This window comes from Dendropsophus ebraccatus, chromosome 3 (genome assembly GCF_027789765.1).
Source record: "Dendropsophus ebraccatus isolate aDenEbr1 chromosome 3, aDenEbr1.pat, whole genome shotgun sequence".
Classification (NCBI taxonomy): domain Eukaryota; kingdom Metazoa; phylum Chordata; class Amphibia; order Anura; family Hylidae; genus Dendropsophus; species Dendropsophus ebraccatus.
This window is the reverse complement of record NC_091456.1, coordinates 97543279-97558351: the sequence shown is the minus strand read 5'-3', so window position 1 is coordinate 97558351 and position 15073 is coordinate 97543279. Positions and strand designations below refer to the sequence as shown.

General features: G+C 43.7%; 1 protein-coding gene across 2 annotated transcripts in view; it reads left to right on the top strand.

Moving 5' to 3' along the window:
- JAK3 (Janus kinase 3) overlaps nucleotides 1-15073 on the top strand; it is a 148483-nt gene that overhangs the window by 95693 nt on the left and 37717 nt on the right. For both annotated transcript variants that reach the window (XM_069962299.1, XM_069962300.1), the window contains 3 exons: nucleotides 1906-2056; nucleotides 2144-2277; nucleotides 8877-9066. In XM_069962299.1, the coding sequence (XP_069818400.1) occupies nucleotides 1906-2056; nucleotides 2144-2277; nucleotides 8877-9066 (475 nt within the window). The remainder of the gene's footprint in view (nucleotides 1-1905; nucleotides 2057-2143; nucleotides 2278-8876; nucleotides 9067-15073) is intronic.

Here is a 15073-nt window from a genome sequence, read left to right as displayed (position 1 = left end):
TGAGCTATTAATGCCCACAGAGGTGCCCTCATGAAATAATAATGCCCCCAGAGGTGCCCCCATGAGCTAATAATGCCCCCAGAGGTGCCCCCATGAGCTAATAATGCCCCCAGAGGTGCCCCCATGAGCTAATAATGCCCCCCAGAGGTGCCCCCATGAACTAATAATTCCCCCAGGCGTGCCCCCATGAGCTAAAAATGCCCCCAGAGGTGCCCCCATGAACTAATAATGCCCCCAGAGGTGCCCCCATGAGCTAATAATGCCCCCAGAGGTGCCCCCATAAGCTAATAATGCCCCCAGAGGTGCCCCCATGAACTAATAATTTCCCCAGGCGTGCCCCCATGAGCTAAAAATGCCCCCAGAGGTGGCCCCCCATGAACTAATAATGCCCCAGAGGTGCCCCCCATGAACCAATAATGCCCCAGAGGTGCCCCCATGAACTAATAATGCCCCCAGAGGTGCCCCCATGAACTAATAATGCCCCCAGAGGTGCCCCCATGAACTAATAATGCCCTCAGAGGTGCCCCCATGAACTAATAATGCCCCCAGAGGTGCCCCATGAACTAATAATGCCCCCAGAGGTTCCCTCATGAACTAATAATGCCCCCAGAGGTGCCCTTGAAAAAGCAAACATCCTACTCACCTAATTGCGCTGTATGGCTGCAGGCAGCAGCTCTCCTCCTCTTCTGGCTCCATCTTGCGAGCCGCAGGGATGGGACCTCCGGCAGGCGTGATGATGTCACATCATCACGCCTGCCGGAGAGGTCACGCCCCGGCGTCCCATAGGCTGCTGTGCGGACGGAACATCAAAGAGATCTGTGCATCCCGAGAAGCTGCAAGGAGGGCCGTGCGGGCCCCCCTAGCGTAGGGGCCCGGTCGCCATGGTACGCCACTGCATGTGTGATATCACTGTTAGTGATGAGCGAATACTGTTCGATCGAATAGATATTCGATCGAATAGTGAGATATTCGAATATTCGATATTCGTACGAATATCCCGCGAATATTCGATAAATATTCGATAAGTGTTCAAATCCCCCAGCTTCCGGTTTTACCCTCCAAATGGTCAAATAGATGTTTTTCACTAATCGAATACTTGTTCCCATAGACTTTAATGGGATCGAATATTCCATCGAATATCCGAATATTCACGGGATATTCGAACGAATATCGAATATTCGAATATCTCACTATTCGCTCATCACTAATCACTGTACCTGTCCTGCGCCTGCGCACAGCTCTCCTTCTCATTGGCAGCAGACTACTGTACCCTGATTTGCTGGTATGCACTAGCCAGCCAATCAGGGTTCAGTGTTCTACTGCCAATGAGAAGAAGAAAAACCCGGTGCAGGCGCAGTACGGGTATGGTGACGTCACCGTACTCGCACTGTGCAGACGCCGGAATCCCTTCAGCCCACGTCACTGGACTGGAAGGAGAGAAGCAAAAAGATTGGCGGCTGGAGGATCATGTGACCTTACCGGCGATCTCCCAGGGCAGCCAACTAACGAGCCAACTAAGTATATTAGGTTAACCCTTTCCATAGGTAAATTATAATTTTTTCCCAGAATAACCCTTTAAGGCACTGCAGAGGACATTTCATGCACTAAGACCAATCATTTCTAGGTGTGCGATTTCCCTATTGTCCAGTTGGCAGATGTGTGATCAGTCTTGCACATTGCATGTATGCTAAATTTATGGACAATTAGCACCAAAATTATGGAAATTTTTGCTTCACAAATTTCCTCTGTTCTGTTCAGACCTTGTATTTTGCCCATGTGTTCTATTCTCTGAATTTTCACCTATTGCTAAACACATTACTAGAGTTTTATTACTGAATACCATTCCATTTCTGATGTTTTTATTGATTTGATATTCAATATAACCTGTAACACTTGTCCATTCAGAAATTGCAGTTTTATAATGATCAAATGCAGCTTCCAGCTCCAAACTGGATAGAATTGGCAAGCTTAGAACAACAGTGCATGTCTTACAACCCAGCCTTAAGGCTACCGTTTCGCTCTGTCATCCGAGAGCTCAATAATCTTATTGCATCTGGTAAGAACAGGGGAATCATGTATAGCCTTCTAGGACTTCTTACCAAAGTTCTGTGATTCATGACAGCTCTTTTACTATTCCTCATAGATTATGAACTATTAGTGGATTCCAAAGGGCAACAAATGAAAGATGGATTTAGACTTTGTGACCGTGTCTGGGAATACCAGGACCCAAATGTTTATGAAGAAAGACATCTTAAATACATATCGGTTATTGGCAAGGTAAGGTAGTTAAAGGGGCATTCAAAGATAAAACTAATTTGTCCCCTATCCACAGGATAGGGCATAAGTAAGAGATTGTGGGGAGTCAACCTCTGTACCCCATGGAGACCTCTATATTGACCCGCCCCCCCCCCCCCCCCCCCCCCCCCGCTATATCTTACTTGTCCCCTATCCACAGGATAGGGACAAGTTAGTTTTATCTTAGAATACCCCTCTAAAGGGAAACTAATAGAGGATTAGAAGGCTCTAAAGTGCTGTTATGTTTCCCTGGGGCTGGAGACACTGAGGATAAAGATCATTTTCTTACTTCCATCCTCAGCACCATTTTCAGTAAATCTTCAATTTATTCATTATAAAAATTATACAGTGAACTGTGGGTGAGACTACCTACCCCTTCTCATAAATATACAGTGATCCCTCAGTTTACAATGGCCTTCGGATACAATATTTTCAACATACAATGTTCCTTTTTGGACCATCGTAATTGAAACCAGACTCAACATACAATGCTACAGACAGTAAGGCTCTACGGCACATGTGAATAAGTAGATGATCGACCAATAAAAGTGGCTGTTTTCCTGGTAATGCCCCACTATTCCTAAAGTGTCTGCATGGATGGTATGTCTAGGAGAGACTTCCTACAGTATAGTGTGATACTACATGTCATGTGCTGCTCTTTACCTGGGCCAGGATGACCTGCTCCTTTGGGCACCAGGTGAGGGCGGCTTCATTTTGCTTTTCATTGACGCTGTCAGAACTGTACAAGACCTTAACACCTAGACAACCCTGGGCGTACAGGTACATCCTTGGCTGTCTAGGGGTGTTCAGAGCGGGGCCGGCTCTGAATCGCCACGGTCCCGGGTGCCGCTTGTAGCCCGGGACCGCAGCTATTAGCGGGCACGGTCCAATCGCCATGCCCGCTAATTAAGCAATCAGATGCAGCTGTCAAAGTTGATAGCTGCATCTGATTACTACTTGCAGCGGATTCCCTGGTGTCTAGTGGGGGGATGGCCCCTCCCTACGACGCGATTGCGGAGGGGCGATCCCCATGTCCTTACCCGGCCAGAGATCAGTGTGCTTATACTAGAAGCCCCCAGGGGGACTTCTAGTATACAGTAAGTGTGTTATATATCTTTAAACCTGTAACACTGTGTCACACTGTGTCATACCTCCCCACCCTCCTCATCATTAAGGACGCCCCCAGGCAGGATTTCAATCCATTAACTGTCTAAACAGTGCACATGTGCTATAGCGACACAGGTGCACTGTCTAGACGAGCAATGAGTAGAAATCCTGCATGGGGGCATTCCTAATGATGAGGAGCGTGGGAAGAGATAAAAGAGAGGTGTTGGGGACCTGGGGCAAAGACACTCGCGCCAGTATGACGAGGTGCAAGTTTAAATGATAATTTTTTGCTCTAACCAAGGCACCGGGCACATTTCAACTCCTTTCCCCACAATAATGTCCTAGGACATCATGAAATGCAAATACTTAATGCATTATGATGTCCCAGGATGTCATGAATGTAAACAGGCACAATGCAACATCGCATGATTTCTACTGTTCCTGTCCGCCAACAGGACCAAGGGTCTTCTAGCAACAGCCAGGAGACACACCTGAGCACGGCTGGTTAGTTTAACCCTATAGATGCCGTGGTCAGTACTGACCCCGGAATCTATAGGGTTGACAGGAGGAGGGAGCACCCCCTGTCACCCATCGAAATGCGAGCAGTGCGATCGCAGGGTCCTGAAGTGTGGCTGAGCCTAATGATCATCTGCAGAACATGGCCCCCGGCGCTGTGTACCTGCCTATCTGATGTGGCCCTCTTGTTGTGTGCAATCTATAGGGTTGACAGGAGGAGGGATTTCCCCCTGTCACCCATCGCGACCCTCACAGTGCGATCACGGGGTCCCGATGTGTCCCTTTGCCCTGATTTCACTTACTACACCCCTGGATGATTAGTTTAAGTGTTTAGTTACCAAAATATGGTCACTTGTGGATGCGGTCCACTCTGCTGGTACTACAGGGGCTCTCCAAGCACACATAGCACCCAGAAACTGCTCCATCAAAATCTGCACTGAAAATGCAAAAGGGTGCTCCTTCCCTTCTAAGCTCTGCCATGTGCCCAAACAGTGGTTTGTGCCAACATATGGGGTGCTTTTGTACTCAGGAGTACTTGTGTTACAAATTTTGGGGTGCATTTTTGCCTATTTTCTTTTTGAAAATATGAAATTTTAAACTAAAAGAAAATTTGAATGGAAAAAAAGCTAATCTTTTCATTTTCATGACCTAATTAGAAATGCTTTACTCAAACACCTGTAAGGTCAAAATGCTCACAATACCTCTCAATTAAATTTTTTAGGGGTGCAGGTTTTAATATGAGGTGACTTAAATGAGGTTTTAACATAAAAGTTGCTCCAATTCACTTCACAAATGAACTGGTCCCTAAAAAAATAGATTTGTTTAAAATTTTCATGAAAATTTTAAAATGGCTGTTAAACCTTTAAGCCTTGTAGCATCCCTAAGAAAGTAAAACATGTTTACCAAATCTGCCAGCACATAGTAGACATATTGCTAATGTGAGGAAAAACACCACCAAACTCCAACAACAGGGATCCAGGGGCAGGTCTGACTAATGGTGACCAGATGAATAATGTAAAACTATAAAAGTTTATTAAAAAGAACCAACGCGTTTCATAACCGTACCGGTTCCTTTTTTCAAGAGTCATATAACATTACAGGAGAGACACACAACACAACTTATACCAAAAAGAAATAGTGATGTCAATAAGAAAGGTGGAGCTACTTATCCTATCTTATTAACATCACTATTTCTTTTTGGTGTAAGTTGTGTTGTGTGTCTCTCCTGTAATGTTATATGACTCTTGAAAAAGGAACCGGTACAGTTACGAAACGCGTTGGTTCTTTTAAATAGGGATGGTCCGAACCTGGTTCGGACAGGGTTCGTACGAACCCGAACCCTCCGCAATGGTTACCGCTGTCTGCCCGCTCCGTGCAGCGGGCGGATCCAGCGGGAGGAATGCCTGGAAAACTGGGATACAGCCATAGCCATAGGCTATATCCCAGTTTTCAAGGCGGTCCTCCCGCTGTATCCGCCCGCTGCACGGAGCGGGCAGACAGCGGGAATCCGATGCCGAGCGTTTGGGTTCAGCCGAACCCGAACCTCAGCGGGTTCGGACCATCCCTACTTTTAAATAAACTTTTGTAGTTTTACATTATTCATCTGGTCACCATTAGTCGGACCTCCGCCTGGATCACTGTTGTTGGAGTTTGGTGGTGTTTCTCCTCATTATTCCCTTGGTGGAGTTCGGGAGTGGCTGCCGTTCGCAGGTTTATACTTTTCATGCTGTCCTGAGAGTTGTGCCTCCTGCTCAGCACAACTCTTATCAGGTGAGGGTTACCATATTCTATTCCTTCACCCCTTTTAGTCCAGCTGATCCGCGCCATGGAGCGCTGTCCCTTGTTTTTCTTTTAGATATTGCTAATGTGACTTAGATTGAATGTGACTGTGATTTATGTGGCGTGACTTACTTTTTTAGAAACAGAAATCAGAAGTCATACTAATGCAAATTTTTCTAATTTTTTCATGAAATTTAGCAATCCCCCTCCACCAAAACACTAAAAATATTAACCAATTAACCCCTTAAGGACAGAGTCAATTTTGATTTTTGCGTTTTCGTTTTTTCCTCCTTGTGCTTAAAACGCATTTTGTTTATTTGGGGGAAATGTGTTTTTACGCCATTCGCCCTGGGATAAAACTGACTTGTTATGCATGTTCCTCAAGTCGTTACGATTAAAACGATATGTAACATGTATAACTTATATTGTATCTGATGGCCTGTAAAAAATTCAAACCATTGTCAACAAATATACGTCACTTAAAATTGCTCCATTCCCAGGCTTATAGCGCTTTTATCCTTTGGTCTATGGGGCTGTGTGAGGTGTCATTTTTTGCGCCATGACATGTTCTTTCTATCGGTACCTTGATTGCGCATATACGACTTTTTGATCGCTTTTTATTACAATTTTTCTGGATTTGATGCGCCCAAAAATGCGCAATTTTGCACTTTGGGATTTTTTTGCGCTGACGCCGTTTACCGTGTGAGATCAGGAATGTGATTAATTAATAGTTCAGGAGATTACGCACGCGGCGATAGCAAACATGTTTATTTATTTATTTGTTTACTTTTATTTATAACCTGGGAAAAGGGGGGTGATTCAGACTTTAATTAGGGGAGGGGGCTTTTTACTATTAACAACACTTTTTTTTTTACTTTTACACTTATACTAGAAGCCCCCCTGGGGGACTTCTAGTATAAGTGCTTTGATCTCTCATTGAGATCTCTGCAGCATAGATATCCTGCAGAGATCCATGAGATAGGCACTCGTTTACTTCCGGCTGCCGGAAGTAAACGAGTGCCGAGGCGGGGACAGCGCCATCTTGCAGCGGTCCCCGGCCGGCTTCAGTTACGGAGATCGCTCCTCCGGGATAACATCCCGGAGGGGCGATCTCCCCACTAGACCCCAGGGATGACGCTGCGTCCGGTAATCGGATGCAGCTGTCATGTTTGTAAGTATACGCCCTATGTCGTTAAGGGGTTAAATACAATAACATAAAGTACAATGTGTCACGAGAAAACAAGCCCAGAATTGTGAGCATACATTGAAGCATTGCAAAGTTATAATGAACTAAATATAGACAGGTCAGGTTATGATACGTAGCCCCTTAAAGTGACACTGTCACCCCCTTTGTGCATTCTGACATCTCTACCCAGGTGTAAAGGGTAAATTTAGCGTTTTTCATACCTTATTTCATATCATACGTCATGGTGCTTGTTCAAGTAAAAAGTGTCCTTTTATCAACTGCAGATTGTATTAAGTGGGCGTGTCCTCGCTGCATTAGCGCCCCCTTGCCGCCCATTGGTTGGTCGACGTAAAGGGGGTGGGGTCTAGACCTTTCGGCCAGCCTGTTCCAATGGCCGGCAAGGGGCGGGGGCCGACTGTGGTTTTGTGGGTGGGGCTAAGTGACGCTAATGCCGTGAGGCCCCGCCCATTTAACACAATCTGCAGTTGATAAAAGATGACTTTTTACTTGAACAAGCACCATAACATATGATATAAATTAAGGTATGAAAAACGCTAAATTTACCCTTTACACCTGTGTAGAGATGTCAGAATGCACAAAGGGGATGACAGTGTCACTTTAAGTCCCACTTGGTTGTGAGTATTGGAACATAATTAGGGAATACAATGGACCCTATATATATATATAATATATATATATATATATATATATATATATATATATATATATATATATATATATATATACATATACAGTATATATCCGGAGTCCATCTGGGTCACTTACACCATGTTTTTTAAGCTGTGTGCTACACATGTTCCACGTGTTCAAAGACATGCAGTACACAGCCTCATTATACTGTGAGAGGGTAGCGGTGCCATTTTAGTTAAGCCTGCACCTTTTTGAATGTGTGTGGTGGAAATTACCTGAGCAGTGGGTTCCGGGTGCACACAGCAAGCAAACAAAGGCAACCCAGAGAAGAAGCCGGCATACTGTAATCTCTCCGGTGAGCAGCAGACGCTGGCTGGAAAATATGGGCCAGCAGTGCAGGAGGTGAGTGCTTATGGAGGATAAGCGGTGAGTGCGGAAAGGTGAGTATGTGTGGACAGACAGTGGGGGCAGCGGGCAAATACGAAGAAAGATGGACAGGCATGGAACATCAGAGCGGGGGGAGGCAGAAGACAGTGGTGTGGGGGATGTCATGGGGGTTGTTGTCTTGGGTGCAAGATTTTGCATCCCTGGCCTAGTATTCTGCGACACAGCTGATGTCGCTGCTTCGTTCGCTGTACTAGGCCCATGGGGGTGCTGTCCTGGCTATCCTAGAAATGCCTTTGCTCTTACTGGAGTGCTTTCCGTGGCCGGCCTGTAGACATGCACTGACCTGAGCGGCCTACTGGGGTCCTCAGTATGCTGAGTGCCTGCCCTGTCACCTGACTGCCCGCTCTACCACACTCACTTTCGAATGTCCAGTCACCTCATAGCAGCTTTCTCGTAGTCACCGCCACCTGCCTAGTCACCTTATAGCCTGCTCTCCCATAGTCACCACCGCCTGCCCAGTTACCTCATAGCATGCTCTCCCGCCCTCACCACTGCCAGCACAGACACCTCACAGCTTGCTCTCCAACACTCACCACTGGTATTCCTGCTGGAGCTTTTCCTGATGCCTATAACTGAGAAATATGAAAAATTGGGTACATTTGTCATATTTCCTTACATGTAGTTAAAAAAAAAAGATTAAAAATGAAATATGTGACACATTCCATTTAGGAACAATGCTCCTTTCTATGCATGAATTGTTTTTCTTTTGTTATGTGTCGAGAATCTGTAAAAGGCCAGCCATAGGTTTACACTATAAGATACCCCTAGGTCGTAAAAGAGAGACAGCTTTCTTCTTTATGGAGAAGGGCATATTTATTATCATTATTTTACAATAACTTGTTTTTAATGTCCAACATATGTGAATTTGGAGTTATTACATTTTTCTTCTTTTAAGGGGAATTTTGGCAGTGTGGAGCTGTGCAGATATGATCCTTTAGGTGACAATACAGGAGAGCTGGTTGCAGTAAAAAAACTCCAGCACAGTACCGCTGAACATGTCCGGGATTTCCACAGGGAGAGTCTCATTCTCCGTGCTCTTCATAGTGACTACATTGTTAAGTATAAAGGAATTTGCTATAGTGCAGGTAAGTTTCATATACAGTGTTTCCCCGAAAATAAGACAGTGTCTTGTATTCATTTTTGCTCCCAAAGATGTGCTATGTCTTATTTTAAGGGAATGTCTTATTTTTCCATGAAGAAGAATTCCCATTTATTGTTGAACAAGAAAAAATTGACATTTATTACGTGTGTGTGCATATATTTACATATATATATTTATATATTGAAGAGGTTATCCAGCGCTACGAAAATATGGCCACTTTTCCCCCTCTCTTGTCTCCAGTTTGGGTGGGGTTTTGAAACTCAGTTCCATTGAAGTAAATGGAGCTTAATTGCAAACCACACCTGACCTGGAGACAACAGTAGGGGGAAAAGTGGCCATATTTTTGTAGCGCTGGATAACCCCTTTAATGAAATCACCGTGGCACTCCAATATGGGGATCAAACAAAAGGATTTATTTCTCCCACATATGCAACATTTCACTCTCACAATGAGAACTTTCTCAAACAGTGCTTGAGAAAGTTGTCATTGTAAGAGTGAAAAGTTGCATATGTGGGAGAAATAAATCACTTTGTTTGATCACCATATTGGAGTGCCACAGTGATTTCAGTATTGTCTGGATTTCTACACCACTGTCCACGGTGTACATCGTTGGCACCACCCTGCTGCATAACCAGACAAATGTCTAACACTAACCACCTATTATTACCCCAGTACCCACCACACCAGGGATATTGGGAAGAGCTGGGTACCAGTAGTCCTGGAGAGTCAAAAAATGGTGCTCCTGGACAGTAGCAGGCTGGGGTGGGCCCAAAAAATGGCCCTTCCCCCCCTGGTACTACTAGGCTGCTGCTGTTTGGTTTTTACCTGCCTGCTTATTGAAAAGAGGGGGGTCCTACACGCTTTTTTTCCCCATAAATAAGTTAAAAAGAAAGCATTTAGGACTCCCCTCTTTTCAATAACCAGCCAGGTAAAAAAAAACAAAAAAAAAAAACAGCAGCCTATTATTACCAGGGTGGGGAGGGCCATTTTTTTCCCCAGCCCAATAATCAAAGCCTGCTACTGCCCAGTCATGGAGCACTATTTTCGGATGCTTCAGGACTACTGGTACCCAGCTCTTCCCAGTATCCCTGGTGCAGTGGGTACTGGCGTAATAATGGGGGGTTTAGTGTGTTAGCCATTTTATACCGGCTAACACTAAGTCTTGACTTAGTAATGGATTTCGTCTATAAGACAGTTTCCAACGTAATCCTCTGCATACGGGTATCTGAAAAAGAAAAAAAACGAACAGACAAAAACAAACAGCGTGCTTACACCAGCAAGTAAGGGCTTAACCTTACAAGATGCTGGGGAAGCTGATGACCTCCAACTGGAGGGTTTTAAACCTTAGAGGACTGGGCCAATTTAAATTTTTGCGTTTTACTTTTTCCCTCCTTGTGCTTAAAAGGCCATAGCCCTTGCATTTTTCACCTAGAAACCCACATGAGCCCTTATTTTACGCGCCACTAATTGTACTTTGCAATGACAGGCTGAATTGTGGTTATAAAGTGCACTGCAAAAGCAGGAAAAAATTAAATGTGTGGTGAAATGGAAAAAACCCACATTTTTTTTATTTGGAGAGTTTTTGTGTTTACGCCGTTTGCCCTAGGGTAAAACTGTCTTGTTACATATGTCCCTCAAGTCGTTAAGATTACAACGATATGTAACATGTTTAACTTTTATTTTATTTGATGGCTTGTAAAAAATTCAAACCATTGTTAACAAATATACTATCTGTACTTTCTATCGGTACCTTGATTGCGCATATACGACTTTTTGATCGCTTTTTATTACAATTTTTCTGCATTTGATGCAACCAAAAATTAACAATTTAGCACTTTGGGATTTTTTGGCGCTTACGCCGTTTACCATGCGAGATCAGGAATGTCATAAATTAATATTTTGGGCTATTATTAATTTATTTTTAGTTAGAACATGGGAAAAGGGGGTTAAGTGACCCCCTTCCTTGCTGGGGAAGATGCAGTGGGATCTCTATGGGGGGAGGGGGATGTGGTGGCCCTGTCTGTCTGCTGTGTGTGTGTGTGTGTGTGTGTGTGTGTGTGTGTGTGTATATATATATATATATATATATATATATATACACGTGTCTGTCTGCTGTGTGTCAATATGTAAGGGTGTAGACACCGTAGGGCAGGGAATCCCGGCTTTATGAGGGGATTCCCTGCTTCTGTACTATAAGGAGGGGTGAGTCAGTCTGCGACCCGTGTGCAACTATTTTAAATAGTCGCACATGATAAATCATGCCTACTTTCAGCGTAAGCTGAAGTAGGCATGATCAGTGTATGTCGGGAAAAGTTTTGCGCAGCTATGTGGCTCCCCCATAGTGTGTGAACCAGGCCGTAGAACTGATCACAATAGATATACATGCAAGAGTAATGAGTGATAACTGGATTGGCATGCTAAACTGTGCAAAGCCACCATGCCTTTCCAGAACTTGGTGAAAGGACTTACTGTGTACCACCCAAATGGGATCCGCTGCAAATCCTGGTAGCGTGAAGTTCTATGGGTTACATACCCACACCACCTATAAATAAACAATGCTGGACAGTATTCTACATATATCAAAAAATACTTTATTTATTACATACAAAGAAAATTTATATTGTTTAAAAACATATATTAAAAAGGGAGCAGAAAGCCATACAATACATACATCAGATGGTATACAGGGCAGAGTAAATAAATAAATAATATAACTACTATATATTAAACCATTGATGGTATATCAATTGACCCACAGAGGTAAGAAAGTGCAAAAAAAATATTAAATAATGGATAATAATAATCCAAACAAAATAAGTAGGAAACAGTGAAGTGAAGTCTGAAGTGCAACCAAATACAATACCACGTATAGTGTCTAATTCATACAAGTGTATGATCAAACCTCTGGGTATATAGTATATACTCCTGCCCAGTACCACCACTCACCCAACGCTGCGTTTCGCTGTACAAGCTTTATCAAGGGTCAAGGAATTTTCAATCTGCTGCGGATATGTAACCCGCCCCTTTAACCCCCCCGCCTCCCGCAGCCCCCTGCAGAAGACACTTATGCTACATTTACACGGAACGATAATTCGCCCGATCGTACGATTAACGATGTCGGAGTAACGATTTTTTTTCAGAACGATCAGCGTTTAGCCTGTACGATATATCGTACGGAAATTCCTTTTGCGATCGCTTAAGCCTATCTCACACATTGGTTAAATCGGCGAACGACTGTTCACACGCAACGATCTGCGAATTTTTTGCGAACGATCAACGACGATTTGAGAACTTGTTGAAAGATCAAAATGAACGATTTCTCGCTCGTCGTTTGATCGTTCGGTGCGTTTACACGTACAATTATCGTTCGAATTCGATCGTTATCGTGCGAATTCGCACGATAATCGTTCCGTGTAGACACAGCATTAGTTTTCTTGATGCAACTAATGAGGCCATTCAGCTGCTGTAGCCCTGACATTGTCCTGCAGGTGTGAAAGCTAACCCAATAGTCAACAGACCAATGAGCTGCGGCAGCTTCATCACCATCCTGAAGCTGGATCATGCCCATCTATAACCCTGTAGCAGATCTGTCAGTCCAGATGTGAGAGCCAGTGGGTTGATCTTGAGAGCTGTCAGGCAGGTGCCAGAGCCTCTGGACAAGTGTGCTGGGCTGGCAAGATTTAGTGTGGCTGTGAACCTCTATAAGATATTAAACCAAGTGGATAATTTCATAAAAACAACATAACACAGACAACTGTAAGTCACTGGGGCCTGTCAGATGCTGCTGGTATCCAATTACAAATCTGGCTGTGCATTATTAACAGAAGCTGTGATACAGATGTAAGATTACATATAATTGAAATTACATGCCATGGAATCATGGGAAAATGCAGGTACGCTGCTATCCAGCCTTATCTTAGAATTAAAAGAAAACAATACTTGACACAACAGCAACTTTAAGCAGTCAGCAATCTGGATTTTTAGGTGTTAAAACAAAAATAGTGAAATAACAATTCACTTGGCTGTATAATCAGAAGTTTTTTTTAAATCTTCCTGTTTAAAGGTGTTGTCCAAAAAAATCAGATATGTACCACATACATACAGCGACTGAAATACGTATTGAACATCTTGTAAATATATTTCTAAAGGTTCTATTGACATGAAATTTTAACCACATGTTGTTAACAACTCATCCAATCCACACAGGAAAAGAAATCAAACTATAGAGGTCAATAAATTACATTAGACTGGTTTCACACTGCATTTTTGCAGTCTGTTTAACATATCAATTTTTAAAGGGTTACTTTTAACCTACACAAAATATGGTCAACCACACGTTTTTGTGTATGCTAAAAAAAAGAAAATGGATTGCACACAATTGTATCTGTTTTTTTATCAGTTTTTTTCCCCATAAAATGTTATCGTGAAACGGACTGCAAAAACGCAGTGTGAACCTGACCTAATGTGTAATAATGAGAAATGACAGAGGTAAAAGGTATTGAACACGTAACAAAATACTGGTGCAAAAAGCCATGGAATGTCGTGACTCCAGCTAAAATCTATTAGTAATTAGAATGCAATCCTGACACTAAGGGCCCTTTTACACGGAAAGATTATCTGACAGATTATCTGCCAAAGATTTGAAGCCAAAACCAGGAATGGATTTGAAAAGAGGAGAAATCTCAGGCTTTCTTTTATTACCTGATCTTTGTTTATAGTCCATTCCTGGCTTTGGCTTCAAATCTTTGGCAGATAATCTGTCAGATAATCTTTCCGTGTAAAAGGGCCCTAAGGGTCCATTTACACAGAAAGATTATCTGACAGATTATCTGCTAAAGATTTGAAGCCAAAGCCAGAAACAGACTTTAAACACAGATTAGGTTATAAAGGAAAGCCTGAGATTTTTCCTCTTTTCAAATCCATTTCTGGCTTTGGCTACAAATCTTTGGCAGATAATCTGTCAGAAAATCTTTCTATGTAAATGGACCCTTAGTGAAAAATAATATCAGCTGGTTCAACTGATGGTTTATTAAAGTGTCTCATTACCAAGGTGTCACACAAGAAACATCTCTTGATCCGTAAAACCAGTGAGCTGTCTCAAGACCTTCAAAACCTTATTGTTACAAAGCATACTGTTGGCATTGGTTACCAAATAGTTTCTAATACCATTAAAGGGGTACTCCAGAGGGGGGGGGGGGGGGCACTTTTTTGCTGGGACCGGGGAGGAGGTGGCAGAGGGAAAAGACGTCCACTCACCTCCCCGGTTCCAGCGGCGGGTCCCGCATCGCGGCGCTCCGGTGCCCGGTTCCCAACCACTTCCGGGTGTCTGATGATACGTCTCAGGTCCACTCAGCCACTCAGTGACAGAGGCGGGAACTGAGCGGACTTGAAACGGATCCCGCCTCCTTCACTGAGTGGCTGAGCGGACCTGAGACGTCACGTCTTGGGCCCGCGCCAGACACCCGGAAGCGGCCGGGAATCGGGCACCGGAGTGCCGCGATGCGGGACCCGCGGCTGGAACCGGGGAGGTGAGTGGACGTCTTTTCCCTTAGCCACCTCCTCCCCGGTCCCAGCAAAAAAGTGCCCCCCCGCTGGATAACCCCTTTAAAGGTTTCAGTGAGCACTGTTGCTGCCATAATCTGCAAATGGAAAGAACATAATTTCCCTATAAACCAGCCATGATCAGGTGCAAGATTTCACACAGAGGAGTGAAATACAAATATGAGAAAAGTTGTCCTTGAATCTTCAGGTACAAGGCGCTGCATACTTTATGAATGGACAAATGTACCGAGACATTCTACCATTTGCCATCTACAAGGATGATGAAGATCAAAAAAGGGGTCGACATTTCAGCAAGATAATGAAACATGAGCCCCTAGAATCGCCCAGTGGATCACATGACCTGAATCTAGTAGAAAATTTATGGAAGGAATTAAATTTCAGAGTTCATAAAAAGAGCCCACTTCAGGATTTGAAGAGTGTTTGTGTGA